The sequence below is a fragment of the Rhipicephalus microplus genome, chromosome 1, assembly GCF_043290135.1.
Source record: "Rhipicephalus microplus isolate Deutch F79 chromosome 1, USDA_Rmic, whole genome shotgun sequence".
NCBI classification, from domain to species: domain Eukaryota; kingdom Metazoa; phylum Arthropoda; class Arachnida; order Ixodida; family Ixodidae; genus Rhipicephalus; species Rhipicephalus microplus.
Genome location: NC_134700.1, coordinates 132,075,362 through 132,102,382, shown reverse-complemented (window position 1 = coordinate 132,102,382; position 27,021 = coordinate 132,075,362). Strand labels below are relative to the sequence as shown.

Below are 27,021 nucleotides of genomic sequence, written 5' to 3'. Positions count from 1 at the left end.
TGCCACCACAGTACGGCCGCACCAAAGCCGAACCTATCATACACCTCTCCACAATGGATGGCTCGGTTATCCCGATAGTGTCGTCGGTTCGAATTCTGGGCGTTATCTTACAGGAGAATGGCAAAAACGACCTAACTATCACACATCTCACCAAAAAAGCTGAGGCAGTCATGCACCTCACCCGACGCGTCGCTAATAGACACGCAGGACTCACAGAAGAAAGCTTACTACGCATCTTTCATGCGTTCTTAATGTGCCACGTTCACGACGTTGCCTGCGCTCACCCGTGGAGCGAAGGCGATCAAACTAAAGTAGACAACCTCATCCGAAAATGCACAAAACGAGTACTTGGTCTACCCATGTCCACAAGCACGCAGCGCCTGCTATCCCTTGGGGTACATAACACGTTCCAAGAAATCATGGAAACACCAAGAATGTCCCAACTCATGCGCCTGTCTTCGACAGCTGCGGGTCAGGAACTTCTCTCCCATGTAGGTCTTCCCATACCAACTCAAGTCAACGAACTAGAACCATTACCGCAACACCTTCACGCTAAAATCACAGTGCTACCCTTCCCCAGGAACATGCACCTGGTGCACAATCAGGCTTGAAGAAGGGCACGAGCTCAATCCTTACTAAAAGCGGCCAACCTACACGCCACAGACGTGGTTTTCGTAGACGCCGCTAAATACGTGGACAAACCCTACTTTGCAGCTGTAGTGGTCGCCCCAGACGGAAAAGCCCTTAATGCTCTCACCGTAAAAACACAGAAAGCCTGCGAGGCTGAACAAGTGGCCATTGCCCTTGCTCTAGCACTCCCTCAGCGCGACACAATAGTTACCGACTCTAAACCCGCTGCACTGGCATACCTCCGCGGTACACTTTGCCAGGCGGCATTAAGAGTTCTAGCATCTGTTCAGATAACTGTAGACAAGCATATCCACTGGTTCCCTGGTCATGAAGGGATCAACGTTCAACCAGGGGTCCCCAACGGTAATGAGCTGGCCCATAACCTCACGCGTGATCTTACGTGCCGCGGGGGGTCGCGGTCCGGCGTGCTGGCCGGGGACACCAACATGCACCGGGAGCCACTCCTATCATATCATGAAATTTGCTCGCACTATAAGTTATTTGGAAAGGAATTCCCCTCATCTCACTCAGCACTAAATAAAGCACAACAATTAACGCTTCGACTGCTGCAAACGCACAGTTACCCCAGCCCCTATATCTGCAGCAAATACCTACCTTATATAAGGCCAGAATGCCCCAAATGCCAAAATTCAAGGTGCGATTTAAGTCACATGCTGTGGCAGTGTCCCGTGCTAAACGCTAGCTTCGGGTCCCCTGCCACCGAGGACGACTGGTTCAACCACCTCAGGAGCCTCGACAGGGCCCTTCAACACCAGGCCGTCCAGAAGGCCCAAAAGGTGGCTGGCGAGCTCCGACTCCCAGCCCCCACATGGGCGGAGCCACCGGGCTGGCCCACGTAAGGGGTGCCCAGCCCCCTTCAGGACCTTTATTAAAGTTAATTCTCTCTCTCTCACCACTTGTGAGTTGATGGACGGCCGGCGCTGTGTTCTCCATCAGCGACAGTGTGTATCACTATGATCTGACTTTCGATTTACCATCCAAACTTTCAGTCCAATAAGCACTTTCATCATTGACGTATACAGTATGTCCCCTTCACCCACGTTGCGACCCCGAGGCAATATCATGTCCTTGCATTCGTAGCGTGTGTAATGCGCGTGCGTATATCTGCTTTGAATACCAAGCTCTGCCAACACTAACAAGCGAGCACTTTGAAGCACAAAACACAGAAACGTCGTAACATGTTGGCGAACGAAAAGAAAGGACCACCCGCTATTAAAATCGAAGTTAATTTCTGCCTTTTCTATAGATACACTGGCCCAGACATGGCTCTGTTCTGTAATCAAAGGAATGGCATTCGTAATTAGCTTTTGGTGATGCAACAGAACTCAGTGGGGTACATGCGATTGGTAGCCCGATCCGCAGCATAGTTACCTCAGAAACTTTTAGGGCCTTGCCTGCAGCTGTGTAGCAAGGCGGGGAAAAAGGCTAGCATCTTTTCGACAGGCCCACTGCACATGAGCACTTGCCTTCTTCAACCTCGGGTTTACTAGACAGGTTCTTCGACTTGAAGTAAATTTGATGCTGTTAGCCGAAGAGCTTTTAGGTGTGCGCAGGGAGAGCCACATCATATCCACTCTATGACAAGTAAAATGCTTTATGCCGATGAGAATGAGGCGATCCGCAGCCACGTACCTTTCGCCTTTGGTGAAGAAACCCTACGCGAAGCCACAATCAGCACTAAGCTAAAGTGCAGCGTTGAACCTGCTAGGCGCAGCCATTTTTGTTTTTTATCGTTGTTTCAAGCACACGGTCCGCTTTGTAGAGCTGCGAATAGAGGGTGTAAAACAACTTTTCAATAGCAATGGCTCAATTTTATACTTAACACTGACGTGAGCTGGCGAGACATCTTGGGAGCAATAGCAGACGGCTGCGCCACTCCCCGAAATTATTTTTTGCTTGTAAAATTGCACGAGAACAACTTAAGATGGGGTGCGGTTAACGTTTCTTTGGAATAACATTGTCAGTTCCGTCAGGTTTGATAATGCCCACGTAGCTCATTGTGATTCCGTAAGCAAAAAAAAATTTTGAAGCGTACGTGAATGAATATTCTTGTGTCACAGACTCTCCCCATAAAGCAATGCATCTTACAAGGTTTCACCAGCGTCACGAAAGTTTTTGTGTGCATCGCTATAGCTGTATGCAACTACACACAAAGCGAAAGCAAGATAGAAACTCTTTTTTAGAAAAAAATACAATTTTTTTGGTTTCTATATTGACGGTACGGTACGTAATTACACGAACACGACACTTTCATATCAAGTCACAATAAGTGAGCTGAGTGTAATCTTTTGAACTGATCCTACGTGATAAATAATGAAACATGAAATATAACTGATAAAAGTCGCATGCAATGGGCGTGGTACGTGAAACCACGCAATAACATGCTGCTGTCATAAATACTATGAGCTAATCATCGGCAAGCAAACATAGCGAAAGCAACCTTGAAAAAATTCATGTCGTCGTTTCTCTTTCTGGCATTGCGTAAAGAACTTGCTAACATCATCCCACATTACCACTTAGAATGCAAAATACTTCGCATAAAGTCAAATATAACAGAGTATGTGTATGGCATCCTAAGGTGTCATTTCAGCATAGCACACGGCCTCGTTGTCTGACTTCATAGTACACAACATTCTTCTGTCGGTTTCTAACAATGTAGTTCAACGGCGTCCTATTTCGATCTGTCTCGACAGGGAACGAGCTACGAAGGCATTTCCAAATTCAAACATCCTCCCGGCTCTACACTGTTCGTTGAATTCAGTGTGACTGATCCATCAAAGAAGTAAGTCAAGCTTCAATACTTTAAACACTACCACAGTTAAGCTTCTACAAAGCGTTCATTATAATTGGTGGCCCATGGAAGAAATTGTGCGTGAATCCTCTTCACTTTAGAGAGTTCAAGCACCAGTTTTGTTCCGAGCTGGATTGATGCCGACTATATAGATACCACCCCTCATTCAATTGAGTTGGGTCTGGAAGATCAAAATAATTTATAGACAGCAAAGTATTTGAAATTAAGTGCAGGTCTCAAAGCATTCACGCAGCTTAAGCTGATATTCACTGTAACGACTAAAATGCTGATCGCCCACTTCATATGCAAATGAAGCCGTGCAGAGAGCTAACAGGAACAGACAACTGCTCTTTACAAACAAAGCATCTCCTATAAAGCGAAGGAGTGCATAACTTGCCATCAAGACGCTTCTATGTGCGAGGCACATTAGGGGCCCAGGCTTTCGTAACTGTCGAGTGCTGTGACCGCTTGGCGTAACAAATGCAAAATAATGTGTAACATTGCCACCTGCAGCATATAGAGTGAACGCTCATCCCAAGGAGAAGTCTTTCTCCTCGTGTTCTTCGAGTGCCTTGGTGATGATATTTAGTGCGGAGGACACTGGCTATCCAGGTTGTCGTAACTCTCCTTTTATGCCGCCCCCACTTGGCATAACGGATGCAAAGCAATGTGAACCATAGCCACCCGCAGCATATTGACTGCGAGATCAGGCCAAGGTGTAGTATTCTTCCTCTTGTTCTTCGAGTGCCTTGGTGACGATATCAAATGTAGAGCCCTTTTGGAGCTCTGGCTGTCCTATGCTTCCGTATTTTGTGTTCTAGAGGCGTAACGCGGGTATAACTACATGTAAATATACAGAAAAGGAGGAAGCGAGCTAAAAGTACAAATGAAGCAAAAGAATAGACAAAATATCAAAGAAAGAAACCGCTACAAGTGTATAAAGATAGAGAAAAAATCGGCAGCAATGTAGGAAAAGAGACAGAAAAAACGAAGAAATATTAGAGCAACAAAAAAGTAAGAACGAAAGAGAAAAGCAAACAGATTGAAGTAGGGCTGCCCAGCTCTGCATTTTTTTCAAGCTTGTCACCACTTGGGCGAAGTTGCCTGAATTTTTTGGGGGACTAAGCGCAGCAGAGGGCAGTGCCACAGCATATTCGGGATGCCTGTGTTAATGCGGAGGCTAGTTGGTAAAATATAATATGCAAATATGAAATGCGCTAAGGTCGACACAGCAGTGTGTTAGTGAACAGCATGAACGTAGTCTATCTGCGAGAGTTCTAGTATTTCACGCGCCCTTTTTCTTTGAGCTCGCCCTAACACCTTCGTGTTAATAAAGAAGTCAACCAGGATCACACGCACTGACCTAATGCTTTCTGCCTGTTTGCGGCATTTTATCTGCAGGTACTAAATCTAGGTAAAACTTGTCTCGTTCTCAAAGCTTTCGCTAAAACAGCAGGGTACCATGAACAAGATTTTCCAGATTTAGAAGATTTGCACCAACGTGGCAACCTTTTAGCCAGGTTGTGGTAGACCTTATTAGCTACTTGCATCTTCATTTGGCTATTGCGTCGTTCCCCTTACTTCAACGAGATTATATATATCAGCTAACGAAGCAGCAGATGGCATTATACTATGCGATGTCGAAGCATGGGGGTCAAAGCGTGTTTACAGCTTCCAAAAATGCAGTTGGCACTTGTATCACAAAAGAAAAAAAGGCTTATGGTTACGTGACTGGGTCTCAAAGGAAAAGTATGCATAGGGCCTGATTTGAGCGACTGCTTGTTAGTTTTCCCGAATCCACACAGTAATTCGAAGTGAACAGGGCTGTGGAAAGCACTCCGCATCCAAGGCAATTTGGGTTCAACAAATGTTAAACAATTTATAGCAGGTGTTCTCTACTATGAGAGAAAGATACAGAGAGAGGTTATTGAAAAAGGAAAACATAACAGAGGACGCTATTCACGGCCTGTCGTCGCGGAGACATGGCTTAGTGCCTTTTAGGATTGAGGAGGGGGGGGAGTGTATAAGAAGAACAAAACAAGAAATAAAAAGTGTAAGACATGGCAAGCGAGTCTCGCCAGTGCAGTGAGTAGCACAAAGTGAAAGCATTCGTTTACATGTTAGGGAGGTTCATGGAAGCGCAGAACTCGCGGAAGGCTCGGAGGGCTTGCGTCTTTGAGCGCGCGGGAAAAAGGATGTCTTCCACCGTTGCCGCAGGCAGACTAAGCCGGCAATAACGGCTAACCATCACGCAACGTTCCGTGGCCAGGGCAGGGCAAGCACAAATATTATGCTGCAGCGCTTCATAATCGCAGCACCTTCGGCACGAAGGCGATGAACAGCGTCCCGCTGAATAAATTCGTGCCGCAGACCATACGGTGCCAGTACGCAGGCCAACCAACAAACGCTGCTCGCATCTGTCCTGGCCTGTTTCTTGAACGGTTGGTGGAGGCCTGCTGCTTGCCACCCGCGTATCGGGGTGGGCCGTTGGTAGCGGAAGCCGCAATCGTTGCCGGGAGTAATCCGACTGGGCTGCTGCTTCGGTGGCTAGAGTGTCGCAGTGGTGTGCTACTTTATCGGCAGCGTCATCTTCCTCGTTGCCAGCTATCCCAACGTGCGAGTGTAGCCAGTGGAGGGACAGGCGCACACTTCCATCTTCGAAATCGGCCATGCAGCAATGCCACAGTGTTGCCTCCTTGATCTGGTTGAAGCAGCACTTGTAGGGCTGGTCAGTAGCCACACAAAATCACCATGGGCAGCTGCCATCACGTGCCAGCGAGGTAGGTGGCTGTCAAGTAAACGCTCGTCAGTTCAACTGCAGTGGAGCTGCCAAGCAAGGAAAGGCGGAACTCGATGGTTGTCCCAGTTGACGGTATGACGCAAGAAGCTATGGCTGAGGGGGGTGCGGTCCGGAATGGAGCCGTCTGTGAATGCCAAGAGGTGTCACAATAGCCTCTCATTAGGTTTCGCCACAGCTGCCTGGAAGAGCTCGCGCATCGGTGACTGCCTTTTGTTGAGGTTTTCCAGCCCTAATTTTACGTAGAGAAGCTGCTGGTGTGGTGGAGGGGGCTGGACAAGACAGGGAGCCTTGGTCTTAATTTCTTCATAGAGAGCGCAGATATTTGCCATTCGTGACGACTGTGAGCTCCGCAGTCTCCGAAGAAGGGCATTGCCCCCGGGAGCCCTATGAAGGCGGTCCGCGAGGTGCAGCGCCTTCCGCCGCACAAAGAGTGACAGATGCCAGGTCTTGACCTCCACCAGTGTTGAAGCCACGGACGACTGGCGTGAAATGCCTATGAAGTGTCGGACTGTCATGCAATGTTGCCGCTCCTGCTGGTGCTTGCAGTGTGGCGCCAGCTGCGCCAGGAACAGTGCGTAAGTTTACGCCGCTGTTGCAGCCCTTTCGTAGAACCAAATGGCCAGCTGTGAGGTGCATCCGTGGCCTAGATGAACCACTTGCTTACAGCAGCATCGACCCTAGTATCTTGAACGTGGCGAGTTAGACGGCTGGTGTCCAGGTGAGGCGGCGATCGGTCTTTAGCCCCAGGTACGTTACTGCCTTGCTCCACGAGATGGGCCGGCCTAAGAGAGCTTTCTTCTGTCCCGGAATGCGATACGTGTATGCAGTAAAAGACTCATAAGGAGTAAACAGCGATTATATGAAGCAATGCGTGTCGTGTTTAGCGACAGAATATAAACTACTCATACTTTGTCACCGCGCGAGTAGTGAATGTGAGACTGACTACATGTATGCGTGCATCACACCAACTGTCACTGCGTACAATTATGCGGCACTCGTATAAGCGGCGCCACAATACTGTTACTTCTAATCGTATCAAGAATGGTCATAAAATGCACGTGACAACTTTTGCGTAAAAACGCTAAGACTTTTTTTTCATGCCGCATGAAATGGTTGCTAAAGCGAACGATGTATCTGTGAACTTAAACTATCATAATTTTGAAGTGGTCGTGCTGCACTTATTTCAAATTGGCCAAGAAGCTTTTGCGTTCAGTCACTGAACCTAATACCTCGGAGTTGTTTTTTTTATTTGCTTCCATGGGTATTTTGGATAATTGTATGACGCTTGGCTGAAAATAGTTACTGTTTTTGTTTTTTGTTTCAGTTTTATAGTTATTTTTATGCTTGTGAGCTGCCAGCCCTGCCACAACCATACTATAGCCAAAAAACTAGGATAGTCTTAGTATTCAAAAAAGGTGGCATTGGTACCTTAGTTACCAACAAAAGTTCTTTTCTTCGTGGCTCATTACGTGCCTTTATTTAGCACGTGAGCTCATATGTGTTCACCTAATCCACTTCATGTTTACACGCGAAGAAATGGGAGAAAATTTGAAAATGCAGCAAAACGAAGGATAATGCCTTTGCTCTGTCTCGATCATTGCAACACCTACTTTAACAGGTCAGCAAACTCACTCATCATTCAAGTAACTAAGACTCACTGAAGTTTATATCAAGCAGCCAGTCTGAGCCTAAGTCAGTATGGGTGAGTAATACTCTGATGAGATTGAGTCCGAGTGAGTTCAGATGAGATAAAAATTACTAAGTCTCAATCTGAGTGCGCTTGCTCGAGGAAACTTTTGTGGGTGTGATTAAGAGTGGCTTAATATCTTTCATGATTGTGCTGAGTAAGATGCACGTTTTTGTGCCCACATTTATTTATTTTATTTAATGCATACTGCAGACCTTCACAGGTCCAAGCAGGTGGGCACGGTACAAGTAGTAAGTACATGTTAGGCACTCAAGTCACATATGGGGATAACTAATAAACTTCTGCATTATTTTTTTTTATTTTTTTATTTGAATATACTGCTGGCCCTTCACGGCCCAAGCAGGAGTGGGTACACAGATACATCGAAATACATACATTGCCAGAGAAAAAAAAGAAAAAAAAATGAACAAGCACAAAAAAAAAAATCATGGTGCAAATTCAATACACTGTATGCGGTTGATGAAAGAGTCAATCGTACTACAACAAACAATGTCGTTGGGTAGGCTGTTCCAGAGGGAGATAGCTGACGGAAAAAGTGAATGTTTGTGAGCGTTTACACGACTTAAAGGTTGGCGTATTGTTTTAGAATGATTTAGTCGGAATGATTGTTTAAGTGGATCTTGCAGATAATGAGAGCGTGATATGTGGAAATGACCATGATATAATTGGTAAAGGAATTTTAATCGTGACATTATTCTGCGTTGAAAAAGTTGTTTTAAGTTTGCCCTTGCGAGTAAATCTGCGGTACTGGACTGCCTCGCGAATTCTGAATATACGAACCTTACTGCCAATTTTTGTATTCGTTCTATTTTACTAATCAGGTACTTTTGATGTGGACTCCAGATGAGATCGGCGTACTCTAAACATGGTCTAATTAGTGTTTTGTAGGCATTTATTTTAATGTGTGGTGGTGCATTGCGCAGTTTTCTTCTCAAGAAAGATAATTTCTTTTCCGCTTTCTGACACATGGCCAAGATGTGTGGTTCCCAGTTAAGATTCGGCGTGAGTGTAATGCCTAGGTATTTTACTTGATTGCATTTTTCGATAATTGAGTTTCCAATCCTATATGTATAGTTAAGGGGGGATTTCTTATTTGTAAAAGAAATGCAATGCGTTTTTGATGTGTTTAATTTCATGCCCCAAGTATTGCACCAGGAATAAATTGCCTGAAGTGAATTGTTAAGTTTAGTTTGGTCGTCTGAATTGCGCACGACTGTGTACACGACACAGTCGTCGGCAAACAGACGCATCTGAATAGGGTTCTCAACGGAAAAGTGGATGTCGTTAATAAACATTAAAAATAGCAGAGGTGCAAGAACCGATCCCTGAGGTACACCAGAATAAACATCAAGTGGTTCTGATAGCTGATTGTCAATTTTAACGCTTTGTTTCCGTTTAGTTAAGAAGTTGTTGATCCAGGATATTATTTTGATATCAATACCAAAAGCCGTTAGTTTTTTGACTAAATCCAGATGTGGGACAACGTCGAACGCCTTAGAAAAGTCTAAAAATATAGCATCTAATTGGACGTTATCGTTGATTGCGTTGGCTATGTCATGAGTTAATTCAGCTAATTGGGTTATAGTTGAGAGGCCTGATCTGAAACCATGCTGTTGTTTGTAGAGAAGTTCGTTTGTTTCTAGGTGAGTTATTATGGCCTTGAAAATTACATGTTCCATTATTTTGCAGCACGAACTCGTAAGTGACACTGGGCGGTAGTTGCTTATTTCTAGTTTGGGGCCTGATTTATGTATAGGAACTACTACAGCATTGCACCAGTCGTCTGGTATCTGTGAAGTTTGAAGAGATAACGTGTATATTTTAAAGAGATACTTAGATGTCCAATTAGCGTATCGGCTTAAAAATGAGTTAGTGATTTGATCGGGGCCCGTAGATTTCTTTTGATCAAGCTTTTGTAATAGAGAAAGTATGCCCTCCTCATTTACGATTAATTCTTCCATGGGTATTTTCACAGTATAAGGAGGTAGTAGCGCATTACTGGTATGTTTCGTGAAAACTGACTGAAAAAACTTGTTCATCTCATTAGCAATGTGTTCGGGATCTTTAATGATTTGTTCCGAATTTTTAATTTGTGAGATTGAGTCTCGTTCATCTGATAAGTATCGCCAGAATTTTTTGGGACAGTGCGCCATAAACGAAGCTAACGTAGTGTTAAAGAAGCGGGTTTTTGCTTCTGACATTTTATGCTTTAATGTCCCGATAAGATCACGTACGTTGTTTTTGGTTCCCTTTTTCTGCCGTCGTTTTATTTTTCTTTTCAGTTGAATTATCTCACGCGTTATCCAAGGGTATTCTCGGTTGATGCGTTTCTTTTTATTCGGAATGAATGTGTCTTCGCAATATTTAACAGTGCTTTTAAAATGCGCCCAAAGTTATTTTACGTCTGTAAGCTCAATGAATTCATGAAATTGTGTTTCCAGGAAACGTAGCACAGCAGGGTCATTTGCACGTGCGTAATCTTTAAAGTAAGTAGGTAGTGGCTTTTTGTATTTCATCGCGCATGAAATAGGGCAGGTTAAGGTAATCGATTTGTGATCGGAAATGCCATTCTCGATGGACGCAGAAGAACCTTCTAATGTACTACTTACAAACGCTAGGTCAAGTAAAGACGATGACGTCGCAGTGATCCGAGTGTTATCAGTTACTAGTTGATTCAATGAAAACGCGAACGCTACGTCCAGTAGTAATTCTGAACTAGCAACGTCACGACCATCATGTGAACCATTGTTCCAATTTATTCCGGGAAGATTAAAATCCCCAGCAAGGATAATTTTTGACCTAGAGTTAGTATGCTTTGAAAGATAATCATGAATCACTTCAATGTAGTCAGGTGCCGCATTTGGAGGCCGATATACCCCTCCTACAATTATACTTTTATCATAATATGTTATTTTGCACCAGACGCTTTCGTGGTCGGGAATGCCATCGAGTTCAAAGGATTTGATATTTTTTTAATTGCTACCGCTACGCCCCCGCCTCTTGACCCGCTATCTTTACGGAGCAGTCTGTATGAGGGAGGGACGACTTCCGAGTCACGTACTTCGGAGTGAAGCCAAGTCTCTGTTATTATTAGAACGTGAGGTTGGTAGGACGAAATTATGTTCTCTAGTTCATCAAACTTGTTTAGCACACTTCTGGCATTGAGGGAAACGATTCTAAGTGTTTTAGTACTGTGCTGTCAGTTCGAGTTTTTCTTATTTGTAGAAGTTTTATGCTTAGATGAAGTTGGTCGGTTGTTTCGTGGTGGACCCGCTTTCTTCGATATATCTGTTCTAGCATTCTTTACTGGGTCCCAAGTATAAACTTTATCATTGACTTTCAGTTTATCGAACGACAGTTTGACTTTTGCTCCTTTGGCCCTTTCGTTTGCCGCAGAGTGCCATAAGTGCGCGCGCATATCCCTTACTCTTTTGGAAAAATCTTCGGAGACGGATAAGGGCGTACCCTTGAGTTTATAACAGCAAGATAAGATTTTGTTTTTTTCACTGTAGTCGAAGAGACGTAGGATGATTGGCCTTCCCTGGCTGGTTCTATGGTTGCCTATTCTATGAATCCTTTCGATGGTCTTTACTTCGATACCGAGTGTTTGTTTCAGAATGTCATCTTTTACTTTCTTTTCCAGTAAGATAGCATCTTCGTCAGACTCTTCCGTTACACCATAGATAATCAAGTTATTACGTCGGCTTCTGTTTTCTAAATCATCCAGTTTAAGTGCAAGACTTCCAATTTCATCTTTCATGGTGGCGTGCTTACTTTCATACTCGGCCAATTTTTCTTCGCAGTGTTTAAGTCGTTCCATATCAATTTCGATTTTAGTGAGCCTGGTTTCCATATTATCCACAGTTCGTTCAACCTTTTTCAAATTAGCCACTACTTCCTTTAACGTTTTATTTGTTTTAGTTTGTTCTTTGAGTATTTGTTTTAAAATGTCATTGTTGGGACGGGTGTCCGATTCCGAATCAGAATTCGGACCGGGATTTAGCTCAACATCACCCGATGTTAGTAACAGGAGCTTACACACATCATAGCAATCAGCAATCAGGGCAACAAGAAAGCGTGGACCTGGCAGCACCATCAGGGTTACATCATCGTCTATTAATGAGGTTACCGAGTAATTGTTACTAACCTGCACAACGAAAAGAGCAGGAATAAGCATCGGTCCCTGGTCGGTGCCACCAAGTCCACTGAAGTGTCTCGTGTCATGAGCCAGGCTTTTATACTGTTGGGCGCCTGCTTGCGTCGACGAGATCTCGTCCGTGGCGTGGTAGCTGCGCTGTAGAGGTGCGTAGAAGATCGCAGGCGCTTGCGCAGATTCATTCCCTGTTGTTGTGTCATCGGCGATTACTGGCGTAGTTCCATTTGTGTGCAGATGCGTGACCAGCCCGGTAGAGAGGCCTTTAGGCCATAGCGCAATCTGCACAACGAAAAGAGCAGGAATAAGCATCGGTCCCTGGTCGGTGCCACCAAGTCCACTGAAGTGTCTCGTGTCATGAGCCAGGCTTTTATACTGTTGGGCGCCTGCTTGCGTCGACGAGATCTCGTCCGTGGCGTGGTAGCTGCGCTGTAGAGGTGCGTAGAAGATCGCAGGCGCTTGCGCAGATTCGTTCCCTGTTGTTGTGTCATCGGCGATTACTGGCGTAGTTCCATTTGTGTGCAGATGCGTGACCAGCCCGGTAGAGAGGCCTTTAGGCCATAGCGCAATCTGCACAACGAAAAGAGCAGGAATAAGCATCGGTCCCTGGTCGGTGCCACCAAGTCCACTGAAGTGTCTCGTGTCATGAGCCAGGCTTTTATACTGTTGGGCGCCTGCTTGCGTCGACGAGATCTCGTCCGTGGCGTGGTAGCTGCGCTGTAGAGGTGCGTAGAAGATCGCAGGCGCTTGCGCAGATTCGTTCCCTGTTGTTGTGTCATCGGCGATTACTGGCGTAGTTCCATTTGTGTGCAGATGCGTGACCAGCCCGGTAGAGAGGCCTTTAGGCCATAGCGCAATCTGCACAACGAAAAGAGCAGGAATAAGCATCGGTCCCTGGTCGGTGCCACCAAGTCCACAGTATTATCAGTGCTATGTCGGCTGGCATTTATGTTTTCTGTATACCGTCACTTTAATGCAGTAGCATTGATACTCAAGCTCAAAACTTATTTATCAAAGCCGTGAACCACAGGTGTGTGAGGTTCCTAGGCCTCACTCAGCAAGCTTCTTTACGGGAATTCTTTTTCAAAATATTTGAGCACAATTGAAAATATATCCATCATAGTAATGGTAGATTATGGTGCTGGTAAAATGGTGGCACATGGTGTATGGTGGCGCACGGTGGAGGCAGTAGTGCCGGCGGTGCTGGAGCGCAAAAGCTCTGCAGCGTCAGAACCACTGTGACGAAATGCCACAAAAAATTATATAGAAGGCAATGCAAAAAACACCCATACAAAGAAAAAAAAACACGCGGAAGTAGGATTCGAAAGTGCAACCTTCAGATCTGCAACCGAAGACTAACCCCTGCGCTATGCTGATATGTGAATATTACTCTTCAGAATGACTACTCTTCTTATAATTTTTCGTTCAACTTCACTCTTCTATGTCACCTACTCGAGACAGACCGTATCTGCACCTGCTGCTAAAGTTTGCGCAGTTATAAACACAAACAACTGCTGCCGGTAACAATGGCCACCGCGATAATGACAGCAGCTCCAAGTTTGTGCTGCAATTCACAACTACAAAAAGGATAGCGTTAAGCAGCAGGTATAGCTTACTGGGGGATACTGCCAAGTTTATTATCAGTTTCTCGATCATTCCAAAGATGGCATCTGCACAAGCTTTATGACAATTTTAGTATCGGTTTCTCGATCATTCCAAAGACGGCATCTGCACAGGCTTTATGACGCCTCTAGGCTCATTCTAAAATTACGTGGGCATAATTGTCTGTGTATTGTGATGTTTTTCGTGCCACTTACAGCTCAGTCATGCCAGCGCACCAATCTGTAGCTTTATTGTTAGCAAGAACTACGTAACGGCTTGGCCAAAACGAATGCAGAGCGCCGGGAAAATTATGGCATTCTATTGGTTCATCAAATATAAGAAATAAAGAGTTTTTTTTCTTGCATAAAAGTCAGAAAAATGTCGGCGAGTGTGACTAATGGCTCTCGATGAGTGGAGTTGTACGTTTGCTGGAAGTGCTGGAACCGCGTCGTATTCATGTTTGTCGCACCTTGAGCGGACGCGGTGCACAAGAACGAATGCTTCATTTGTGATAACTAATGCCACTGCCGTGCTGTATGGACAATCGTACTCGCCGAATTAGTGTATTCTGAAACCCAGAAGCGCCGAGACACTTGAACAGCTCGGTCAGTAGGCCTAACCTTTGGTCGAAACCATGGTGGTAATCAATCATGGTGAAATCACACTTGCTGGTGCTCGTCTCTATGCATGTAGAATGTGAATGTTTTTCCATTTTAGTGTCGACGCACTTTGACTACTAACATAAAGTACAGCTGAGGCAATTGAGTGTGCATGTATTGCCAGTGTTATGTTTCTGGCGTGGCCATATTAGGTGGCGGCTGTATTCTGCTCTACTGTTGTAAAGGGGGATGGTGAACCAGAATTCCTTTATTTCTCGACTAGTGCGCAGCGATGTAACACATTCACTGTCATTGTTATCAGTGACACTGTGGTGTCGTGGTTTCAGTTACGGTATTGGAACCGGTTTCATGGCTCCAAAGAGGGCGTTTTACATATGTATCTATGAGCCATGCTTGTTACCACAAAAAGACTTCCCGCCCGGGTCTTCGCTGTGCCATTTTCTCCTACTGCCCGGCCCGCGTTTCGGGTGCCAGACCTCGCGTTCTCCGTGCGTCGCGTGTCCGACGCACGATACAACATCTGACGACGGGTCGTCAGCGCATCCACTTGCATCCGGCCGAAGGTGGGAAGGCAAACTTTACTACTAGTGCTACCTTATTAAGCACACCGCTTACTACCCCACCGATGCGGTATTTCCTTAAAATTACCTGCTTGATAACAAACCAAGACCATCCCTGCATTGTTCTACGTCTATCCTGCCGAAATGTGAGTCATTCTTCCATCTCCTGCTGTGCGGCTCACATTCAAGATGCTGCCTACGGATATTTCGGCGGGTTGACGGGACTGCGGACTTATACACGCGGGGCGGCTAGACAATTATTGTCTCCGCATCCTGTCTGTCTCGGCAGCAGCATCTTGCCCGCAATTTCCCCACCTCCATTCCTGCAATGCCCCTTCGTGCCTCATATTCCTTGAAAGACTTGGCGTTGCGTCTTGCAAGTGTACGTCGACGCGGCGGCCCCGGACGCTACGCCAGACGCGAAGAAGGCATTGTTACTTAACGCGCTTGGAGTGTATGGATTTTCAGCTTACTACAAAGCTTCTGGCGAGCAAATGCTGCTTGGAGGCATCCGGGCTTCAGGAGATGGCGCAACATTCGACTCGTACCAGCAGGCCTTAGACGTCCTAAACGCATACTTCGCGCCGCTTTAAGATGCTTTCTGCGTTCGTGCTCGATTCCGGCTGAGAAATGAAAACCTGACGAGACTGCCGTCCAATTTATTGTAGCTCTGCGGCGATTGGCCAACAAGTGCGACTTCGGCACCACTGCAGATAGACTGATACAGGCCCACGTTCGACACGGCCTGCGTGACCCCGACTTGATTAGGTCATTTATCCAGATGGGGGACGCTTTCATAGTTCAGTCAGTGTTGGAACATTCCAGGGAAAAGGGGCGCGTCGACCGTGTGTTGCGTGAGCTGGCTGCTCTGCAAGTCGACTCGGTTATGCGACGCGAGCATCAACGCCGCGGCGTTCATCCTCCTCGACCACAATGCTGCTACAACGTAGTGCTTCCAACCCTGTTTTGCCATCAACTCTCCGAGGTCTGCGGAAATCTTGCCAAATATATCAGGTGATACTTAAACTTCACGTACAGCGACGATCCCTAGCCGATTGAGAGTGTGAGCACTTGCACCCTAGCTCGCGGTTATCCGGAGGTGCCTGCTCCTAGCCTTTGTCCTGCAGTTGAGCATAACCTCACTCAACACGCTTCGACTGGGGGTTCTCTATGGCGTGGATGGCAGTTCCGTTTGTGTCTGCTGATGCGGACCATATATGACCTGCATTAGCTGTCCTTCCTTCGGTTGCATCTGCTGCTCCCGTTTTGCCTGCTGCTGCTTCCGTCCAGGCTGTACTTGTTTCAGCTGATGGTGATCTCCGGGATGCTGTTTTTGTTCTCGGTACACAAGATATGCATTCGCCGAGCGCACCGGCCGGGATTCCGGAGGTGATCCCTGTTCTGCGTGCGGCGGAGGTGCTTCTACCGGTCGCGTCTGAACCGGCCGTGCCCGTTCCTGTTACGTGCACGGCGCCTGCATGCCGGTGGCACTGAACCGTGTTCTGTCGGATCTTCAGCGCATGCTTGCTCCGGCCCCTAATGTGCCGGAAGTGCACTAGAAAGAGAGCCCATGGGCTGGTCCTTTTGCACCACCAAACAGCTGTGGGCAGTGACAGTGCCTGTCCTGGAAATGGCATCACTACAGACGTCAACGCCGTAGACTCAAACGAGAAAGTGACTATGCGGGCATCATCTCTGAGGGGACAGGATAATAGCGCTGTGTGTGGCGTGTGCCTTGCATTTTTAGAGGCGGAGCTTCTTAAAGTGGCACCCATTCGTCCCTCGTAGTAGTCGTAGTCGTGGTGTGTAACCAGTCTTACGTTTTGACCTGCAAGGTGGTGCCGGTGGGAGATTCTCCTATGCGTTGTTGAACAATAAAAATTCGTAGCGTGCGCGTTAACTAAGAGACTATTTCTCCTGTCTCTCATTCCCCATTAGCAGCCATTGGCATGTACATTGAGCACTAGCTGACAAAAAGGGTTGCTACGTTATACTAGGTTGGCGTAACCTCCTTGGTTTTAGAAAGGTTTAGCGAGCGTTGGGCCGCAGTGCCATGAATACAGTGAACTAGTATATACCATCAACTCGAGGTGGGTAAAAGTGGAAAGATGACTGGAAGGGCAAGCCGTAAGAAAGTGTGCGTGTGCCACCTCTCGTTTAGTCGTTGGATAGTCCGCTGGATGGCGGTGCTTCTGTATTGGAATATATGATGAAAAGATGTGAAATGGTGGTATTTGGAGTGTCGAATATATGGACGAATGGACACACAGACAGATGCACGGACGGACGCACGGATGGCTGCACGGACGGTTGGATGCAACGACGGACGCAGGGGGATGCATGGACGAACGCAGGGACGGACGCACAGATGGATGTGCGGACACATGAACAGACGCACGCACGGACGAACGAATTGACGCACGGACGGTAACACAGACGGACGCATGCACGGACGGAAGCAAGAACAAATAGACGGATGGATGCTTCACCCCACTCTCCATCAATCACTCCGTGGATATGCTGCCATTTTTTTATTTGCTGTGCATTCCTCCACACATTATGTTTCGAAATTCTCAACTTTTTTGTGTATGCCGTACATTTTTATCCGTATTGCTCACTGGTTGCGTCTCTGCCGCATGAGAAGAAAAACAGCTGCCACACTCTTTCCCTCCTTCATTTTAGAATGTTCTCGGTCGCTAGCGTCACTTGTGGCGAACGGTGCAACAACGCAACACTTTGCATAGCCTCCGAAACAGTGGTGTACAGTTGCAGGTCTCGAACAACTTTCGATTGACGCGTCCCTATGGGCCGCAGATGAAAAATGCCTAGCTGGTACCGTCCGCGTCCGTGATGATAGTGTCGGTCGCAAGCGTCACCGCACGGCGCTTGTTTAAAACTGAAGGCAGGCCAACTCCGCTGGGAGCGTGAGCGATTCCCCAGGCAACGTTCAAGAGGAGGCGTTGATATGAGCCATGCTTGTCTTCATAAAGAGAGTTTCCGCCCGGATCTCGTGCGTACCACTTTCTCCTCCTTCGCAGCCCACGCTTTGGGAGCCGGGCACCGTGTCGTGCATCGCGTTCGACGTACGATTCGACACCTGTAGTTTTCTATATCACAGCAAAGCAGCACATCGCGCATGTCAAACTGATGTGTGTACGAGCACCAAATATAAACTTTCACTAGTGGACTCTGCTTTTCACCAAGTTGGAGGCGTTCTTGATGCCGCACGATTAAAAAGGAAGCACTTCTGGAAAGCGTAATGACGCCCGTTGGCTTATTCGACCATAAAATTTTTTTACGCATTCCAGAGTGAAACAGCAAAAGTAAGCGATGTCACGTACTGCCATGTGCTTTTCCATCATGCCACCATCATTCACCCAGCTTTCATCACGCAAGCCATCCTCCAGCTTGTTTACCAAGCCATTTGCTGCCTTTGTTGTTTACCTCTGCACATGGCTCGTACCCAAAAGAGGGGATCGGCCAATTTTATGGTACATTTGCCTGATACTTTCTTCATTGCTTCATTCCTAAAAACTTTGGTTATTTTTTTATTATATAAAGTGCCAATGGCGGATTTGCAGAAAAGAGAAGAAAGGTTGTGAGCCGACAACTTATCAACAAAATCATTTTGTCGCAGTGATGTATTCCTGAACGGCGAATAAAACATCCTCGTGGCTGTAACCCAGTGCAGAGGCTCCAAACGAAAGAAGAGCAGGTTCTGATAATTGCAAGCCCAGTTTTGAAGAGTTGGCGCTAGTACGTTTTTCTTCAATAAATGGAAATGGCTAATATATAATGAAAATAACTAATCGTTTCTTCTTTAATACAGTAAATGCACATAGGGGAATTCAAAAAAGCAGATCTATTCAAGTGAAAAAATGAGGCACGTAACGTAGCAACAAAACTTTTCGATGACAATTTCCATCATCCTTGAATTAGACAGTTCACTTGGCCAGAAAATACCAAGTAATTTTTTTCTGGAGAAGCCGTTAGTGTAAGAATCGATAAATTTTGCTCTAGTTTAGGCGTGCGAAATCGCGCCAACGTAATGTGTACTGTGGGTGAGAAAATGGGAATGATACGTGTCAAATGAAATGCCTTTCCAAGAGAATCAGCCATTTTGTTTAACAGCAAACCTTCGTGCCCCGGTGCCCAGAATAATTGTATACTTTGGAGATGACAGAGAACTGATGATTTAAAAAGTTTCAGTATGAATGAGCTTAATGCGCTCATGATGCGCTCGTGGCCATTTCGCTAGCTGCACATGCACCTGATTTGGTATTACAGGACATGAAGGTATGACGAAGGTATGTGACGGGTGCAAACATGATAATCATGAAATGCGCGTCATGTAAGAACATTATTACACGCCACAATCAAGGTGTCAATACACTTCTACGTGACCCGGCGCGCGTGCGTGCTGCTTTCGTTTCATGGCGTCACGCCGGCAATGCCACGCCAGCGTTGCTTTGACGTATGTGCGTTTTAGCTCACCCGGCGTTGTTCTGTAATGAAGAGAGGTTGATGCGGTGCTGTCTAGGTAACGTCGTGCCGATGGACGCTGATCGCGCCGGTCGCGCCTGACGTCAGACGATAGAGTGCTAGCATGGCGCATGCGTCAACGTTGCATTGGGGTACATTAGGCCCTTCATGACTCACTCGCCGCCATTTTTATAGCTACACAAACGTCAAATTTGGTATTATGGGACGTGAATGGACGACGAAGGTTAATTACATGTCCAAACATATTAATCAACACTTGCGTGTCATGTAAAACATGACTACATCCTGCGCTCATAGTGCGCTCGTGGCTGTTTCGCTAGATTCATATGTACGAAAGGAAAAAAAATTACCAAGTAACTCCCACCTCGGCCGGAAGAACTACAGGACTTTAAGATAAAGTCTATTCATTCAATCATTCACTAAAAAATTGACACCACAAAGAAGGAACGCATCAACAGGTCCAACTAGCCCCTCAATACGTCTTGATCATATATACCGAATTTCGTGTACATGACATCAATGGCTAACGAAGGCATATGACTGGTGCAAACGTGACAATCAGGACGCGTGTGACATGTAAGAACGTGACAACATACCACGCTCATTATTGACTCGTGGCCGTTTCGCTAGCTCCACATATACCAAATTTGGTATCGCGGGACGTTAATAGACGACGAAGCTAAATTACACGTCCAAACCTGATAATCTTCATATGGATATCATGTAAAACATGACTACATGCTACGCTCATAGCATTCTCACGCCCATTTCACTAGTTCCACATATACTAAATTTGGTAACACGTGACGTAAATGGACGACAAATGTCAATGACACGTCTAAACTTGATTATCTTGATGTGGATGCCACGTAAAACATGACTACATGCTAGGCTCATAGCACACTCGTGCCCATTGCGCTAGTTCTATATATACCCAATTTAGTATCAGGTGACTTTATTAGATGACGAAGGTAAATGAAACGTTCATACATGATAACCATGACATAGAAGTCATGTACGGCATAATTTACCTCCACCTTGTAACGTTTTGCTGATTTTAAAGTGACCTATCAACCTCCCTAATTCGTGCTTAGCATATCTTCGATTCCCACTGTACCTGGAATCTGCCACTTTTTTGTGGTTTGTGAAATCTAGGCCTATGCACAGAGAAAAATAGGTTAGAATCAGAAAGAAAAATATTTCAACAGTGTTAGAGGTTACTTCATATAATCAATAAACAATTCTGCATAGTAAGACTGTTAAAGTGACATTAAAGTGACATAAAAGAATTGGTATTTGTGCATCAAGGTATCACACTGCATTTTCAGTATACTTTGAAAGTCCTATGCTGAGCCATAAGGCCCCTCTTTCCAATTGAACGAGCGGCCGAAGCTTGTAGGCTGACGCATCAGAAAAAAAGAACGCAGCCAAGCTCTAACACAGGTCGGAGGTATATTTTAAATATCATCAAAAATGCGTTTATTTTTCACACCTGATCTACAGCTGCTCAACCTCCGCAATAGACCCATGGCGCGTGCTGCTTTTGTCGCGATGTATTCAATGTGAGGACGCCAATTGAGATGTTCATTATACATAACTTCAAAGTATTTCAGTGATTGTACTTGTGGGATATCTTGCAGCCTCCAATATAATAAACACGTGCACAGGGTTTTTAACAGGAGAAACGAGAATAAAACTTCAGTTTCAGTTCATTTCGGACATAGCTACATGACATGAAATATGTCCACGAAGAAAGACAAAAGCTGACTCGTATGTTTCCCTGACGAGGCCTTCACCCCGGAATACTTGTATTAGTATTCAGGTTCAACATTTAACCATCCAGCATATATTCGAGTTTATTTAGATATGCTCTCAAGACATTTAAAGACACTCGATGTCATGTGCCATTTCGAAGAAAGCAATGTCGTCGGCATAAACATATGTTTTCACACCCGCCTGAATGGCGTTGGTACTAAGCAACATATTAATTAACACGTGGCAAAGTACTAACCCCTGACGTACACCTCTAGTTTTCTTATGCTTACAGGAAGAGAAACCGGCTTGAAAACATTAGATTCTCTTCCACTTGTAAATTCTTTCACCCATGCTACAATATAGTGTGGGAACCCATGACTCCTTTTACTAAGCACGTTTTGCGTCGCCACCATCAGCGAGCACTTTCCGCTGTCACTACCATTGGTTCTTTCCCACTACAACCAATACCACGAAAAGAAGCTCCTCACCACCACCACCATCTGCCACAATTTTTTTCTACTCTTATCATCAGTTGAAATGGCCACTACAGCTGCCAGGATACTCACTATTATTTCCACCACATCCACTATTCTTTCCATTATATCTACCAACAATTCCAGCATCTACCAACGCAGGATTTTCAATAGGGCAGGGTGAATGGTGCCTCTCCGCTATGTTTTCAACAAAAATAAGGGTCATGCATCAGTTAAAACAGCATTAAAATAAAAAACAGTGTCATTTCTAAAGCGCAAGTAAGAACCCACATCCTTTTGACACTATTTGATGTGGCGTACCTCCCTTGAAAAAATAACTTTATTCTAGTTGAAAACCAGCCTACAATGCCTAGTCTCTACTAAACCTTAGCAAATGCTGCCAATCAGCATTTGCTAAGGTAACATTCGGCGTGCCGCAAGGTGCCGGTTCATTGCCCCTTCTGTTCCCCATCTACATTAATGACTTGCCGGCTAACAATAAATCTAGTATCCGACTTTTCGCTGGCGATTGCTTCATCTACACCGTCATCAATAGCCCTGCCGATGCTAGTAAGCTAAAACGCGACCTCGACTCAATTGCTTCATGGTGCAATAAATGGCTCATGCCCCTAAACATAGATAAGTACAAATCATTATCATTTACCCGTAAGCGTGCCGTACTTGCCAACATATATTCTATTAACGCCGTGTCCATAGCTCCCGTATCATGCTACAAATATCTTGGCGTCCACTTGACTTCATCGCTATCCTGGACCACCCACATCGATTCCATCTGCTCTACAGCATCCCGTATACTCGGCTACCTACGACGCAACCTGAAGTGCGCATCCCCCGACGTAAAAAAACTAGCTTTCATCACCTTTGTATGACCTAAACTTGAATATGCTTCAGTAATCTGGCATCCTTCACAAGCCTACCTAACAACTAAATTAGAGTCCATCCGAAATCGCGCAGCTCGCTTCATATCCTCGCAATACTCACACAAAACCAGCGTTGCCGAGCTAAAACACTCTCTTCCTCTTCCAACTGTTGAATCCCATCGCTTGATCACCCGTCTATGCCTTCTACACCGCTTCTACTATCATCCACGCTCAAGAAATCAGTTGCTCCAATCTGCTCACAGAACTTCATCGCACATAAATAACAGCAGGCCCATTGCACGCCTAAATGGCCGGACGACAGCATTTATCACCTCATTTTTCCCTAATGCAATAGCCCTCTGGAATGCCTCACCGGATGACTCCGCTTCATGCGCCGACAAGGAAACGTTCCGCGCAAAACTGAAGGAATATTTTTTGAAGCCTCTCTCCTGATAATCTCAACTACTTCGTGTTTATCGCCAATAGTTTTAGAATTGTACTTAGTTTTGCTCTGCAATTGTTTAACATATGTAAAGCATTGTGTATTCTTTTGTATTTAGTTCTAGTTCGTTCATGTGATTTCTGATTCCTGTCTCCTGTGTAAACTTATTTGCTTTTATTCTTTTTTTGTTGAACATTGTACCCTATCTTGTTACTTGTCCCCCCTTATGTAATGCCTTCGGGCTTTAAGGGCGAAATATATGAAATAAAATGAAACACCGATAGTACTCACATTCTTCCTCCGAACACTGTGCTAAAGTACGATTAACACCACATCAACCCACGTTTTTGATGTAGGTAATGAGCTACATAACCACCTCTGAATATACAAAAATGTTTGCTTCACAATTGATCACCTCGTATCCCCGACTCAGCCTAAATCCAAGAGCAACTAGAATCTACCTGCTATAAGCAGTCGTAATGTCAAGCAACAGTCACAGAAGCAGCGATAGACGACAGCCCGCAAAGTTATGCCTTGCTAAGAATCAGTGGCTTCTGAAAGCAAGAGTGCGTATTTAGGAGGGATCTATCTCTATCTGGACAGCTTCCGTAATTTCGAGAATAGTATTGCTACAGAGCCATGTACTGACGAAATCGCGCCTATCTACAGCAGTGGAGCTGTAGACGCTGTCAGTGTCTACTACTGCTACCTCACGTTAGCTACAAGCTTTCAATAACGCTAGAAGTATAGCACGCGAACGTGGCAAGCAGCGTGACTACACCAGGTATTATTGCCGCATCACTCTTTGTATGGTTCGGCAGAAAAACACAGCTGAAGTGGCCTACTGGGCACTCCAGCGAAATGTGATTATTTTTGTACATATACCAGCGTAAATAAGAAGGGCGACTCCCAACATGCCGGCAATTTCAGTGTGCAAACGCATTTTCCTTTGTAAATTACATTCACAAGTCTACAAAGATTGTTACTTGGTTGTTCTTTTTCCACACGGAACAACAGTAAGTTGTTTTTCAATCTACAATGTAGAAGAATACTGATTCTGAATTTAACTTGTGAAGAGATACAATATTGTTAAGAGGTACTGTAGGCAAAAATAAAAAAAAAAACGTTGCTTCAAAAGATACATGTAATTTAGTACTCGTGCACACACCCCCACACTTTATACTTTGTGGGCTTACAGAACTTCTAGGTAACCATGATTGCACTGTATTGTGTTCTATTTGCAGAATCAGCATTGGAATTGAAAGTAATACCAGTGATATCGAATACGCCAATGTACCCGAAATTAAAGCGGGCCAGAATGTTACAGCATTTATTCGCAACTCACCTGATTTCTGGACAGTGTCAACAAGCTTCGATCCTGTACCCAAAAAACTACCTCATGCAAAGCGAGACACGCAGTCTAACATAGTATATTTTAGTACAAACTGCACCATCATACGCTTGAACCACGTAAGTAACCTGTAAATTAGGGTCGGGCCATAATTTTACCACACCATGTGTTTCTACATGCCTGTATATTTTGTAACAAGGTTGTAGATGAACTGACAGCAAGGTGGCCTAAACAGACTGTATTTACCCGATACTTACTTTTTAATGTTCATTATTGCACAACTAAGAGTTTAATTATTCCTAAAGTGGCAGTGTTACGACTGCAAAGTGACGAAAAGGACATAATTCTCAAACGATGTCACCAGTATTAACGATGATACAACAGTCTATGATGTGGGGGAAAGAGGATATCATCTTCTACAGCACTGAAAAGAGCATGCTTCATAGTCATCGTGGAAGTGGTTTGTTCACAATCCAAAAGCACTTCTTGGGGCGTCTGTATCAGAAAAGTTTGCGGAATGTTATGCATCAGCAACGATAAGTCATGCACTTCCGGCCGGCGACTCACACATTCTTTAACAGTGTTCAGACAACAGATTTTTTTTCAACGCAATGAAATATTCCGTTGTCCCTTCAACGAATAATAGTGAAGCTACTGATACTTATAACGGCCAGATGATGCACCGGAAATATTGGATTGGCAATACGAGTTTGTGGTTCGTTCATAACAGCAATATAGAGATTAGTAGAAGCCAGTATGATTTTACTAAGAACAGGACCACGCTGTTTGCGCTTCTGGCGCAGAAAGAAAACGATCTGAAGAATAGTGTAGTGCAGTGGCAAAGTCAAATCTTGAAATCTTCATTGATACAACGAGGTAGTTGACTGTTATGAAACACTTTCAACTAAAGCAACCCAGGAAGGCACACGCAGTGTCGTTCACTCAGTTTCGCAGTCACGCGTCTCCAATACGAAGCATATTAATAAACGGTCCGATGTCATCCCTTCAATTTGTACTAAGTGGCTAATCACAGGTAAACATTCCTAGACTCTTTAAGCGAGCATTTTATGCCTTTAGCATTGGCATAGCGCGTTCGATAAAACCTAAATCAAGTTAAAAAATATTCGAGTCTGGTGAAGGTATCATTATCCACGACACGCAATCGCGAAAGCTTGTGGAGGGTTCGATGAGCACACCCGAAGGCGCCGTAGTTTCACTATTCATCATCATCATCATCATTTATTTTACCCTTAAGGGCCTCTCTCGGGGCATTACATAAGGGGGGGGGGGGACAATCCAAGTACAAATTTCGATGAAAATGCAGTTCATGGTTACAGTTTTTGAATTACTAAAACATACAGGTAACAACAAAAAACAAAAAGGAAACAGAGCATGTCAAACGAAATATTCAACAGTCAATTCGCGGTCCAAAATATACAGGCGGCAGAGAACAAACAACAAAGAAAGACAAACAGTGATTAAGAGTCAAGGGTAGCTAGTAATAAATCTCTAAATTTAAAAGCAACTTTTTCGCTGACAATAGCATCCGTCAAATCGTTCCACTCATCGATAGCCGTAGGAAGAAATGATTTATTAAAAGCGTTAGTAGAACCAAACAGACGTTGGATACTCAGGGAATTAAATAGGCGACGAGATGTTTGGACAGGCGGAAGTAAAAGTGAGCCATGTAGGTGAGGAAAGCTGTAGTAAAGTTTGTGAAAGAGACAGAGACGTGAAATTTTGCATCGAGCTGACAAAACAGGGAGACCGAGGGATGATTTGATTTGACTGATGCTTGCTCGTTTGTCGTAATTTGCAGAGATGAATCTGGCGGCACGATTTTGGACGGATTCAAAAATGTTAATTAGGTATATCTGATGAGGGCTCCAAATTGCAGATGCGTATTCCATTTTAGTACGAACAAAAGTTTCAAAGGCCAATTTGCGAAGGCTTGCAGGTGACAATGACAATGATCTCCTAAGATAGCCAAGAGTTTTTGAGGCATCGGCAGCTAGTTTGGTAATATGCGCAGTCCAGGTTAGTCTGCTTGTAATTACAACGCCCAGGTATCGGTAAGAATCCACTTGGGATAACACTGTTGAGTTTAATGAATACGGATGGATGACGTTAGTGTGTTTTCGTGAGACAGGCATGAACTTACATTTGGAAGTATTCGGCTTCATCATCCACTGAGCGCACCAGTTATCAATGATGTGTAAATCTTGCTGTAGTATTAGCTGATCTTCGGGAGTTGATATACGACGGTAGATGAAGCAATCGTCAGCAAAAAGCCGAACCGTTGATGAAATGCCGGAAGGAAGGTCATTTACGTAGATTAAAAGGAGGAGCGGGCCGAGAACCGAGCCCTGAGGGACGCCAGAGATTACTGGAGTAGTATCAGAATAGGCACCACCAATAACAGTGAATTGCGACCGGTGGGTTAGGAAGCACTTAATCCATGATAAGGTCAGGGGATCGAGGGAAAGAAAGTTTTTTGATTAGTCGTTGGTGAGGGACGAGATCGAAGGCTTTTGAAAAGTCGACAAAAATAACATCGGTCTGAAATGACGAATCAAGGTTGAGATGAAGATCAGTCGTAAATTCAAAAAGTTGAGTTTCGCATGAGAGCCCTGAACGGAAACGATGCTGCTTATGAAAAAAGAGAGAGTGATCATCGAGGTGACGAGCAACATTTGTATATATTATGTGTTCCATAAGTTTGCAAGCGATG

At 45.0% G+C, this 27,021-nt stretch overlaps 1 protein-coding gene across 1 annotated transcript in view; it reads left to right on the top strand.

The window, feature by feature from the left end:
• The window catches only part of LOC142798508 (uncharacterized), a 154,574-nt gene extending 150,633 nt beyond the window's left edge, over positions 1-3,941 (top strand). The window contains exon 4 of the mRNA XM_075887384.1: positions 3,345-3,941. Coding sequence (XP_075743499.1) covers positions 3,345-3,437 — 93 coding nt within the window. The 3' untranslated portion in view covers positions 3,438-3,941. The remainder of the gene's footprint in view (positions 1-3,344) is intronic.
• Positions 3,942-27,021: the final 23,080 nt, after the last annotated feature.